Genomic DNA, 13,217 nt, shown 5'->3' on the forward strand with positions numbered 1-13,217 from the left:
TTGAAAATATATATATATTTATATATATTAATACAGTGTATATAAATGGTATAAGACATTACAGTGGTACATAGAATTACATTATTTTACAAATGTTTAGAACATATTTATATGTGTTTAAGTATAAAAACTTACAGTAAAATTAATTATTAAATAATTGTCTCAGTCAGTTGTACCTGTTTCTATTATGAATACAACTACCCTAGTTCCTAATAATACGGGTCATTGGTAGGAAATATATAACAATTAGTCGGCCAACTAATTATTGTCCTTTGAGAAAAGGTATAATATTATAGTAATACTATAAGTGATAATTATTTTAAATGTTTACATGTATTACAAATGATCAAAGATAGGTAAATTTATTAGTTTGCTAATACGTTCATATTAAATAAACTACAAATGTATGATGATATTTATTTAATTTTAATTATAATTTATACAATTTGATAAATACTTTTATAACAAACAATAATAGTATTGAAATATTAATAAAAAAATTTCCATACAAAATTATTAAAAAATAAAATTAAAATCAAATATTTAACCTAACCAATACTTTAATTTTTACACATTTTTACATGTTGTTTATTTACAAAGAACATAATGTAAATATAACAGCAACTACAACACAACATTTTAAATTATGCATCACTGTCATTATCAAATATGTCATTATTATCATCACTATCATCTTCAATGTTATCAAAGTTGAATAAACTAGTATTTCGATAACTACTAGTGTCGAACTTTGGAAATGATTTTTGTTTCAAATTCTCAGCTTTTAGTTCCTTAAAAATAAAAACATAATTCAAAATTTCAAATAAAATATTATTATAAAATAAGTAATGGATATTTCTAACAAAACCATGTTGAATACATTAATAAACTAACTACAGCAATAAAATTAGTATTTTTATAAATTAAAATAAATCTCTTAATAGTACCACAATTGAACTAGTTAAGGTCATAGTAAACAAAACCAATAAGCTCTCTGATATGAGAAAAGTATGATATACTTGTAGAAATTATTTTACATGAACAGTATAATATGGACTTTCTAAACTATAACAAGCCACATGCCATACAAGAAAAAAGCTGATGCAGTCTTCCAATATTGTGTATATAATAATAATAATTAATAATATATAGATACATTATAAAATTTATATTATATAGAATATAGATGAAAGTATTTAGAATAAACTCATATTATTTTTAGCCACAGTGAGTCCAATTTAATCCTTTCGCCCTGTGAGTCATGAATGTGTATAAAATACATTTAAAAATTAATTCCAATTTCTGTTCTTTTTATGGTTTAAAAATAAGATATTTATAGAAAATCAATAAGTTAAAAAAAATTGTGTTAAGAGGACGTAGTACCTGTATGTGTTGTCTCTATCTTACGACATAACAAATTTTTGTTCATTAGTTTCAATATTGGACCGTTAGTTTTGATATTAGAGTAAACTGACCTATTATAAAATTCAAATGTAAGATTATTATCCAAGGACCCATGTAGACTTTTATTGGTATTTTTATTCTTAAGTAGGTTATGACCTTTTTGAAACTGTACATTTTAAAATAATCATAACTTACTTAAAAATAACAATATCAATAAAAGGCTACGTGGGGCTCTGGATAATAATCTTGCCTTTAAATTGTATAATAGATCAGTTTACTCTAATATCAAAACCAACAGCACAATATTGAAACTGGTTAATGAAAATTTGCTATAGCATATGTTTGTAAGACGGAGACAACACATGTGGGTTCTACATCCTCTTAATTTTTTTCATTTATACCTTTATAATCAAAGCCCCCACCTTCAAACTGAGGTCAAGGGCCTTTATGTTTGACACTGTTTTTGAGCAATGTGCCTCAAATGCATTCATAAATATTTAATGAATTTAATTTCTAGTCAAAGAAGACTGAATAAAGCAAGAATTAATGATTCAAATGATATGGCAATTAATCGGATAACTAAGTATATTACAAAATAAAGTATTAAATAAAATAATACTCCATCAAAAACAAACAAATGTCAATACTTAAGTTCATTAGGAAATTGAAGAATTAACTAAAAAAATAATACATTTAAAATAGTATACGTTGAATTTATTGCGTCAATTTCATATGTATTATTTTCGATGGGAAACTGAATATACCATAATATTTGCATTAAAAAATTGATTTTCAGAAGTCATAAAATGTTTAATGCTGATAAGTAGCAAAAAAATAAATTACCACAATATATGTAAGGCACTCTAAAAGAATTTAGAATTAAACAAACCAGTACTAATTGTTTGTGTACAAGAAAATATCTTATGTCATTTGACTGTTTGCTATTTAACATTGTCAATTACGGTAGTATCTACAGAACATAGTTAACTAATTAACTTTACCTAGGTCCTAGGCAAATCATCAAGTTAAGAACAATGAAGAAGTATAAGCATATCAAATAATATAGAGAGCAAACAAACAACTAAAATTAATATCTAATAAATTATTAATATATTAACTAATGCAAAAGTAAGAATGTAAGTATAAATATAAGGAATGTGGTTAAGAAATAAATGTTGGTTCCTGTTTTTTTAAATATTTTTAACTATGATTATATGCATAATATATAAAAAAAACTATCAATGATTACTGAATGTGTTTTTTATTTATATGAAATTATTATATAATACTTTTTTTGACAACTCTTCGTACAAGTATTATTTTTAAACAAAAAAATATCGCTTATTGGCTATATTATTTTTAAAATTTATTTTTTTTTTTTTTATGTGTTCTCTTCTACATGATAATAATAGTATATAATGTATATCTTTATATATACATATATGTGTAAATGTGTAATGTAAATAGAAATGCTACAGGTAAATGTGTCTTAATTATAAAAAATATACCTTAATAAACTTATTAATAGATATTTTAATTGAATTGAAAAAATTTAATTTAAATTTTTGGGAACCACATTAAGAACCATTGCCACAAGCTTCATTATACTAAGTTAAAGTACTAAATTTACCTTCAATTTACTATCGTAAGTGACCTGTAACTTGACAGATTCCTTGAGGCTTACATCTGCTATTTTAACTGTACTATGTTTGTTTGGTACAGCCGGTTTATTTAATAAAAAATGTTTTTTATCTGTAGACGAATGATTATCAATACGGCCACACAAATTTTTAGCATAACGCTCCATGTTTTCTGAAAATCCTATAGAATCGTAATCTTGCTGTTTATTTTCAATAGGATCTTCCTCAATTAAATCCGATGGTTTAATCAATGGTTTTTCTGGTTTTTCTCTAAAAGACAATTAAATATTTTAAACTCACTGCATATGAAAAAAAACACTTAAAGAATAAGTATTGAGATTAAAAATAAATACTTTATGATTATTTTATCTTGGTAAACTCCCGAATGTGAAGCAAACATTTTCAACACATCTTCATCATCGTCAACGACATCTGACTGATTATTCTTATGTATTGCCGTGGCATGTTTACCAGTCCATTCGAGGGTATCCAATTGGTCTTTGCCAATTTTCAACGCCAACATGTCTGTGCACAGCTTTTTGTGAACGTCACGAATGTTCAGTTCAACGTCCAGCTGAGCAATGAATTGTTTCAGTTTCTCACCTTTGTCAGGTAATCCCTCAATGAATCGTCTAGAGGGAAAACAAAAAATTCAACATTTTAGTTGCCGTTTAAATTCGCCAACAGTTGTTTTGGGACAAAATTCATACTTGTTACTGAGGATCTTGCGTTGTCGTTCATACAGTTCCTGTAGTTCCGCGTAAGTTTTCTTTTTAAAGTTCACTTTGTTCTCATTTTGAGTTTGAATTTTAGACGCGAACATTGTGCCAAGAGAATCGAATACAAACGGATAAAAAAAAATTTAAATAACGAGTAATGTATCGTTGAAGCGGTCGTTTGCTTATGTAGTAGTCTGTTATCTATAAGATAAGAAAGCGGCGGTGATAACACTGACGAGTGATAAGCGAACGCCGTCAGGTGATGTACAACAGTATACAGACTACGAACAATGACGTTTTTCTCAGCTGCGCGTGGCATGACTAGAACATTCGGAAATCAATAATATCGTGCCGGCACGTCGGTCGAGCATAATGTACTTAAATAATGTTCTTTTATATCTGCCGGTACGTCAATAACGCGGCGGGTCCTGAATTCCTGATCCCTAGCCCTGGGGGACGTGGGTGCGTTATGTAGGTCAGCTGCAACCTGAGCTCGTTACGATTTTTGTGACTGCCGAAAACTGTTCATCGTTTATTTCCTCACTCATCATAATCTCCAATCGTGTACGTTTTTTGAACATGACATCGAACCATTTAATTTTGTACACAATTGTATGTTGTATAGTTATACTTGTGTGCATTACATTGTATAATAATATAATATTATACAGTAATTTAAAAAATGTAAAAATTCAAAAAGGACTGTTATGTATGGCGTAGATAATCATAGGCATTTTTAAAACCACGACTGACAAAGTGACAAACGTCGACATTTGTATGGAGCTTACAAACAATAATTATTTTAAAATTCTACCTAAATAAACGGTTATATTAATATTATATACCTATTTTTGTTATATATTGTGCTATGATTTATGAGTTTATGTGTTTAAATATTGAAACTAGTGTGGTATATTTTTAATCAAGGATTAACTATTGTTAGATATTTAATAATACAATTTTACTTTATTTTTTTTGAAGGTGTCTATTAGTTACCTATTATAATTTACATTTTACAAGTCTATACGTAGCCATGTAGGTAGATATGTTAATATAATATGTTTAACTCGCCTACATAGTAGTTACACACGATTGTTAACTGAGATATATAGATCTATATAAAAATAAAAAAACATATTAAGCTCATTTTTAGCTCAAAAATAAAAAGTCGAAAAAGCCAACGATTATTTACACAGCACACAGATAATGTTATTACTTTTAATAAATATGAATATGCAATAATAGGCAATCTATTAAAATATCAAAGACAACAGCCAAGAATACTTAATTGGTTCTACTGAACGCAAATTTGTCATGTATGTTTGTAAATCGGAGACAACACATATGAGGACGTGAGGGTAGCGCCGTCGTCTAAGTATAATTTTTAACTTCATTATAATATTATCTATTCAGTGTTTAGAATCATAATTCATAGGACCAATGAATATCGTACATTAATTATATTATATATATATATCTTAGATCATATATTCATATACAATGGATGGATATTTGAACCACTTGAAGCACATTTCAAAGTGGATAATGGATATCCACCTTGGGTATATCTTAAATCGTGATTATAAGCGATGAGTTTTTTGTTGAGACGTGCTATCTGCGCATGCGTGTGTATATTCGTCGCACATTTATTCTAATAACTTCATTCTCCCTGGGATTTCATGAGTGATAACCCATATAAATATGGAACAAGTATACTCACGCAGGCGCAGATAACGCAACTCAAACAGAGACTCGTCGCTAATATGCGCTTCAAATTGTTTACATAGGCGAGAATATGGGCTATGGCTCTATAGTCGTGGTATACGACCTATCTCTATATATATATAAGATATGTACATATAAAACCATGTTGGCGTGATAGAATTTCCTGTTATCGGCGATAAGCGCGATTCTGTAGTCTGTACGATCAAAATAATAAAATATTATTATCAATAACATTAAAAAAATCGTGTGAATAATGAATATCATCTATTATTATTATTAATATTATTAATATGTGACAAATTTATTTTGTCAAATCAATCACCGTAATACGTATTATTTATTTAATGTTGTGATTTTATTACTTCTGAGTTCGATGCATAACATAGACAAAATAATATGACAAAATAGATAGTCATGGTTCGATGTAGTCAATTCATTCTTCATTTAATTGTTTTCCACTAATCGTTACTACAATATAATAATAGTTAATAGGCAATAGTTATGTTTAACGTCGTAGTAGTATAGATTTAAACCACCTAACGTAGACTCTCGTAAATAATTACAATTATGTGGACTATATTCTCAAGAGACTCATCCAAAGATTTTCCGTACGAAATCAGCGAATCCCCGAGTTATGGGTTCAACGAAAAAAGTCTGTGGAAATTGAATAAAGGAAAAAAAAAGGTAAGAGTAAAGTGTAAATTATAATGGTTTTTAAAAAAAATACAAATTAATTCATAATTATTCACAGGTTTTTTAAATTTCAACTACATTCGTGGTTGAGTAATATTTGTAAATTGTATTTAGATTATTTGTGCTCTTTGAATGACTTCAGAAGTAATAATTTCCTACAGTTAAACAAAATTGTCACTACTGTTTATCAATAAATTCCATACTGGTATAATACTAACCAGGTTATAATTAAAAGTTAATCAATGATTTTTAATTACAATTGTATAATTAAAAAAATCTGATCATTTCCTATTTGTATCTTAACTCATTATTATATATGTTTTGAGTATTTTCAATTAGTGAATTATAATAATGTTGCTGAGCAATTTATTATAAATATTTTCAATTAATTTATTAACTTTTATTATATTTTTTCAAAATAATTGAATTATGGCCATTTCATAAAATATCTAGCCACAAAGGCTGCTTAAAATACATTTTGAGTGATACTGTAAGCTAATCTTCCCAATAAGTATTTTTACTCTTAGAATTTCACTTAAAATAATCTATTATAATTAATTTGATACTCATGCTATTGTACCAAACATATTTAACATAATACAGTGAAACCTCTAAATACCGGACACCTTCGGTCACTGAATTTTTGTCCGCTATTTGGAGGTGTCCGGTATTTAGAGTAAGAAATATAATATTATAGAAATAAAAAATTGATTTATTTATTTAGTTATTTATACATATACATAGGTACATAATGAATTTAATTTATTTTGATTATATTTATGTATTTTAAAAATGTGAAGGTAAAAAGATAAAAAAAATTGATAATATAAAAAATTTTTTTTCCGTTTATTATTTTTAAAATGTTTCAGCACAATGGGTGCTATTTCAAGTACAATTATAAAAATTAAAACTAACATATATTAAAAAAATCGGTTACTTTAGATTGTTTCGTATTTTGACACAAAGTCATTTCTTATGTTAAAGCATTTTCTAATTCCACAAATTTACGATAGAAATGATTAAAATCAAAAGTTAAAATGCCTTAAAAGTATCCTGTATTTAGAGGTTTTCCTATAGAAAAGTAGTGAAAATGTCCCTGTTCCCCAAAAATGTCCGCTATTTAGAGATGTTAAGGGAGGTGTCACTGTATACATATAATAATCAACAATGCAAAATTATCTATATAATAAATATTTTATATCTTATCTTTTATATGTTATAACGAATAACCATTATACCTATGTATTTTTTTTTCTTAACAGAACACGGCACAAGAAGTTTCCATTTTTGAATTTTTAATCAATGATGACATTCCAGGAGGTGAAACCCGTTCAGCACTTGCTAAATCAGCTGTAAAACATTTGAAGACTTTAAAACATCCAAATATTCTTAGTTTTTTGGAAAGCTCTGAAGTAAATAAAAAAATATATTAATATTGCATGACTTAACCAAAATAAATTATTCATCACTAAAAACAATTAATCAAGCATAAACATTTTTTTTTTTATCATGAAATTTAATTTGTTTTTAGGTTAAAAGTATAATATATTTATCTACTGAATATGTTGAGCCACTTCAATCATTTATATCATCTCAAAACAACCTTAATACAGATATTATGAAACAGTACATTGCTTGGGGAATATCCAATATAATAGTGAGTACAATTTTTATTTTAATGTTATTCAATATTAGATAATTTTAAGTTAATATTATTTAAATATATTTCAGGAAGGATTAAAATTTTTAAACTTTGAAGCAAAACTCTGCCATAATAAAGTCAATATTTGGTCAGTATTCGTAAATAAAGCCGGCCAATGGAAATTAGGCGAATTAGAATACATGAATTCCGTTGAAAATTCTCCACCATCTTATGTTAGTGATTTATATCGTGCTCCCGGACATCGACAATCACCGTTGTAAGAGAAAATTATTTAATTATTTTAAGGTTGTCTGATTTTTAAGTTTTTTTTTAATTCAATCTAAATCGTCTTAAACCAACAATAGTACACATTATTGCGTAAATGAGCCAACACTAAACATTTTTGTTAAATACTCTTCATTTAAATTAAGATGATTTAAAAATATTAAATAGTTTTACTAATATTAAACTAACATGTCTAAAATTGAAAACATCTCTCCCTTCAAATGCTTCTATAAAACACATTTTTAGTTTAGGTACATTTGAATAAAAAAAAATCATCACAAATAAATTAGAACAATTTTGAAGATACATTATTGATTATTATAAGAAATAAATATTAAATAATCAATATTTTTAACTTGCATAAATTAGTTATTTTAAATGTTGTAATTTTTATGTTATTTTTAGTTTTTAATATTTAAAAATATTGTAAACTGTGTTATTGTAACTAGTTAATACTTACTTTTGTTTTATAAAGTATTTAACACTAACATTTGTATTTTTATAATAAAAAATTTATCTAGTTACCTTTTAATTTTGTAACTAGTAATGTAACTTAATTACTTTTTAAAAGTAACTTACCCAACATTGTAGTTGTTATGCCTATATGACAAATTTTATTTTAGTAAGAGGTGAATTAGTTTTAACTTTGGATTTCTATAATCAACATAATATTATTTTTATAAGTGTGAATAAAATATTTAAGTTAGTAATCTATTATATTATTTATACTTATCAAATAAAACTTTTTATCATTAAAAAAAATAATAATAACTTTATAGTTGATTATAGATTGCTAATATGCCTGGAATCTCTAAATTATTTATATACTTTTATATTATTATTAAAAATGTTATAATGGACTATCAATACTTATTTGTAGTTCAATTGACATTTGGGGTCTTGGTGTATTAATATGGGAAGTATTCAATGGCCCATTAAGTAATCAATCAGCCTTAAAAATGTCCAAAAAGGTAAACTAATATTTTACTTAAAATATATAAAAATAATTAATATTATATCATTTTAATTATACAGATTCCTAAAGAGATTTTGACAATATATCCAAAGTTGATAGCTGTAGATCCTATGAACCGTCCATCATATGATATTGTGATTTCTATGTTGCGAGAACAAGGATATTTTGGTAATGATTTGGAAAAAACCATGACATCATTGAGCCAATACCATATATTAGATGATTTTCAACGAGCAGCATTTCTTGAGAAATTGCCTAGCTTACTGGAAACATTTCCCAAAAATATAGCCCTCTACAATGTGTTGCCTAGTCTTCTTGAAATGTTTAATTATGTTAAAGAACAAAAAGTTATATTTCGTTCAATGATAAAGGTAATCAAGTTTATTTTTATAGAGAATAAAAAATATATTTATATACTTGGTCAATCTAATTTTGTTTTTATTAGTTAAGTGCCATGTTAGATGATCATGAGTTTGAGGAAAAAATAGTACCTTGTATTATTAAACTATTTGAGTCCAATGATCGAGCTACCAGATTATTATTACTTAGTACAATTGAACTATATGCAAGTATGTGTACATAATTTAATAATTGTATGTCAATTATTGACATTTATAAGCATTTTTGTTAGTTTTATATTAGTCATTAAATAAAATAATTCATTTATCATCATATGTTTATTGAATAAAGCAATTAATATTAATACAAATATAATTGAGTACCTCATTATTTTCATCTTTAAAATTTTTAAATAATTATTATTTTTCAGGCCGATTAAAAGCTGATTTATTGAATACAAATATATTCCCACTATTAGTCAGTGGTCTAGCTGATGCTAATCCAACTATAAGAGAATTGACTGTTCGAGTAAGTTATTTATCTAATCATAAAGTAAAAATGTATTAATTACAGACTTTATTTAGAGTATGGTTTATATCAGCTCAAAATTGAATTATAATAATTTAAATGTGGAGTTAATGCGACATTTTGCTCGCTTACAAATGAAAGATGATCAGGTATAACAGAACAAGACATGTATAAATTATTAATTAATAATAATATATTCATATTATATATTTTGAAACACAGGGTAGTATAAGGACCAACACCACTGTGTGCTTGGGTAAAATAGCTCAACATTTAGACCCAAAAATTAGGAGTAAAATATTGTCCTCAGCGTTTAGTCGTGCACTCAAAGATCCATTTCAACCATCAAGAATGGCAGGTTGTTCTAATTTAATTCTTTATAATACATAATTCTTTTATTTTTTTAAAAACAATATGTTTTAATGTGATTATTATTATTGTTCAGGTGTTTCAGCATTTTCAGCTACTCAACAGTATTATCCTTTGATTGAAGTATCGACCAGAGTATTGCCAGCATTATGTCAAGTAACTCTTGACCCTGAAAAAGGAGTACGAGATATTGCCTTTCAAACAATAAAAGGATTTTTAGGAAAGCTCGAAAATGTATCAGAGGATGAAAGATTAAAAGAAAAAATGGGTAGAGATTTTTGTGTTATCTAACATAAAATTATATATAAACATTAGCATGCGAAATGAAGTGGCAGGATCGGCAGCTATTTCCCCTCCAAAATTTCTTTTTTCAATTATGGTTTATTAATTACTTCAAATATTAGACAATCTCAAATCATGAATAATATTAATAAACTATCTTTAAAAATATTGATCAAAATATCACTAACGATAGCACTCAGTCATATTTGTCCCGTTCTTTCTCTTTATTGTTTTTTAAGAGTTTTGATTGCCACAGTATGATCATCAATATGAATATTATCATTCCTGTCAACCATATTGCATAATTCAAGTTGGTTCATGTACATATTAGTTCCTCTCTGTCATAATCGTTATCTATGTTATGTTATTAACACTCAAATTCTAACTATAGTTATACTATATATAACATACTACCTTGGTTGCCATTTGAGATATTTCAAAAATTAATTTTTTATCCCAATATATTAATTAAACATCAATGAGTACTCACGGATGCTTAGCACTATTCAAGAGACATGTATAGTCACTGTTTACTACATAGCAGCGATCAAACACCCACATATCATCTATAGACCACCAACATCGAGATGACCATTTCCCGTGTACTATAGGCCCCTCAACAGAGTCACGATGTTCGCTAGTTAGTCAATTAAACATCAATTAGTTCTTTGTGTTACTTAATTCGTTTATATCATACAAATACTATAATAATTTAATACTAATGGTGTTACAGAAAAAAAAATATCTACTCCTTCAACCATTGCCAAAAAGGATAAATTGACTAAAATATTGAATTTAAATAAATAATAATTTTATAAGTTTATTATATTTTGTAGAAGAAGAAGTCACTAATACTACAAGTCCAGCCATACCCACATGGGCAGGGTGGGCCGTTACTACAGTGACTTCCAAATTTTATTCATCCAAAATTCCTCAAAAAGATGAAAAATCAATTGAACTATCAAAGAGTTAGTATTTTTATTTATAATAGTTTTTACCTTATTTATTATTTATAACAATATATACTAATCCAAAGAATTAAAATAATTTCATCTTGTTTTAACCTGTTTTAAGGTAATTCAAACAATATAAATTTAAACAACAGTGAACAGATGTACAGCAATTTACCGAAAGAAAATACTGTGAAAAATGAGTACAAAGAGAAACAAATAGATAATATAAATACCATACAGGTTAGATTTTTATTCTTACACAATAATTAATAAATAATTACTTTAACATATCGTGATATTATACTTAAAAATATCTATACATGCAATTTTTTTTAAATACTGTTACTATTTTTTTTTTTTTTTTGAAAAGAGTTGATCTATTACTATTATATATATTTTTTGGTTTTTAAAAAAAAATTGTTTTATTTCTAGAACTCGATAAATCATAAAAATTCCATGGAAGATTCTACATCGCCCAATGACTGGGATGATAATTCTGGATGGAATGTTGGAGATGATTGGGAGAGTATTGGTGATGACACTTCGGTAAATTACAATTTATAAAAATTAAAATATGATTAAAATACCAACAGTTGCAAAATTGAAAAATTAAAACAGATATACAACAACAAAGTCAACAAATTAAAATGTTAAAAACTAAAACAATAACAAAGATAAACTTACTTAATTTAAAAACCAAAATGAGCTAGAACTCTAGAATTAAATCTATAATCAAAATAACTTTTAGTTACAATAAACTAGATATTTTGATGATTGATCTTTTAGTATAGTATATAGTATACCTATTAAAATTATATTAAAATTATTTTGTTAGTTTTTACTAATTATTAATTACATTTTTAATATAATATTCAATATAATTTGTTATTATAGAATTCTGTGAAAGATAAATCTGATTTCGGTTGGGAAGATCAAGAGCCTATTTTATTGGACGATCCTGATGAAGTTGCAAAAAGTGAGTATTCTATTAACTGTTTTAAGTATGTGTTAACAAATTGATTGTATAGAAGCAGAAGCTGAATTGATAAAAGAAGAAATGCGTAAAAAACGTGAAGAAAGGAAACAAGAACGTATAAAACAATTAGAATCAAAACGTAACAACAAACAATCATTAAAATTAGGTGGTAAAAGATTATAACTAAGATAAATAGTTAATACAAAAAAATGTTAAGATTTTGTTAAGAACTATAAATAATGTTTAAAAAATCAAATACATGAATTACTATGACTTTTTAATTTATGAATTTACTTTTATAGCATACTCTTAGTATTAATACTAGGTTGCATGAATGTTCATTAAATATTTAATGAATCAATGACACACTATTGAATGAATAAACACTTATTCATCCTCTTAAAGTTCATTAAATGTTAAATAGTGTTATTAAATCATTAAACTATTGGTTACTAATTATTAAACTATAAAGGTCCAATTTTGGTTTATTCAATTTTAGTCACTCATTATTCATTAAGCTTGTTGTCACTGTGCTTTTTGTCTTATTCAAAATAAAAGTGCTGAAAAGTTTCTATCACTTTTTTATAATAACTTCAAACTTCAACATAAACTTAGTATTGTGTTAAAATCCAATACATTTTTATTAATTTATTTGTGCAACCTGAATAGCTCAATAAAACCGTTCA

At 26.0% G+C, this 13,217-nt stretch overlaps 2 protein-coding genes across 3 annotated transcripts; one reads left to right on the plus strand and one right to left on the minus strand.

Annotated features, from left to right (window-relative positions):
* On the minus strand, positions 1 to 3,962 carry LOC132927564 (uncharacterized). Its single transcript, XM_060992116.1, has 4 exons — positions 3,755 to 3,962; positions 3,398 to 3,676; positions 3,035 to 3,314; positions 1 to 791 (listed from the first exon to the last, which is right to left on the minus strand). Exons 1-4 carry the CDS (start codon positions 3,865 to 3,867, stop codon positions 645 to 647), a joined length of 819 nt encoding a protein of 272 aa, XP_060848099.1. The 5' UTR covers positions 3,868 to 3,962; the 3' UTR covers positions 1 to 644.
* A 1,740-nt stretch (positions 3,963 to 5,702) lies between these two features.
* Positions 5,703 to 12,812, plus strand: LOC132926325 (N-terminal kinase-like protein). Of its 2 annotated transcripts, none has more exons than XM_060990674.1 (16): positions 5,703 to 6,172; positions 7,444 to 7,593; positions 7,713 to 7,838; positions 7,913 to 8,100; positions 8,989 to 9,079; positions 9,144 to 9,455; positions 9,530 to 9,653; positions 9,854 to 9,951; positions 10,008 to 10,100; positions 10,174 to 10,309; positions 10,397 to 10,588; positions 11,439 to 11,570; positions 11,677 to 11,795; positions 11,988 to 12,101; positions 12,450 to 12,531; positions 12,587 to 12,812. In XM_060990674.1, the coding sequence occupies exons 1-16, from the start codon at positions 6,056 to 6,058 to the stop codon at positions 12,712 to 12,714; spliced, it is 2,202 nt and encodes a 733-aa protein (XP_060846657.1). In that variant the 5' UTR covers positions 5,703 to 6,055; the 3' UTR covers positions 12,715 to 12,812. The 2 variants fall into 2 exon arrangements, with proteins under 2 accessions (XP_060846657.1, XP_060846656.1); XM_060990673.1 differs by having other exon boundaries at positions 5,705 to 6,172; positions 12,584 to 12,812.
* Positions 12,813 to 13,217: the final 405 nt, after the last annotated feature.

The sequence above is a fragment of the Rhopalosiphum padi genome, chromosome 3 (genome assembly GCF_020882245.1).
Source record: "Rhopalosiphum padi isolate XX-2018 chromosome 3, ASM2088224v1, whole genome shotgun sequence".
Classification (NCBI taxonomy): domain Eukaryota; kingdom Metazoa; phylum Arthropoda; class Insecta; order Hemiptera; family Aphididae; genus Rhopalosiphum; species Rhopalosiphum padi.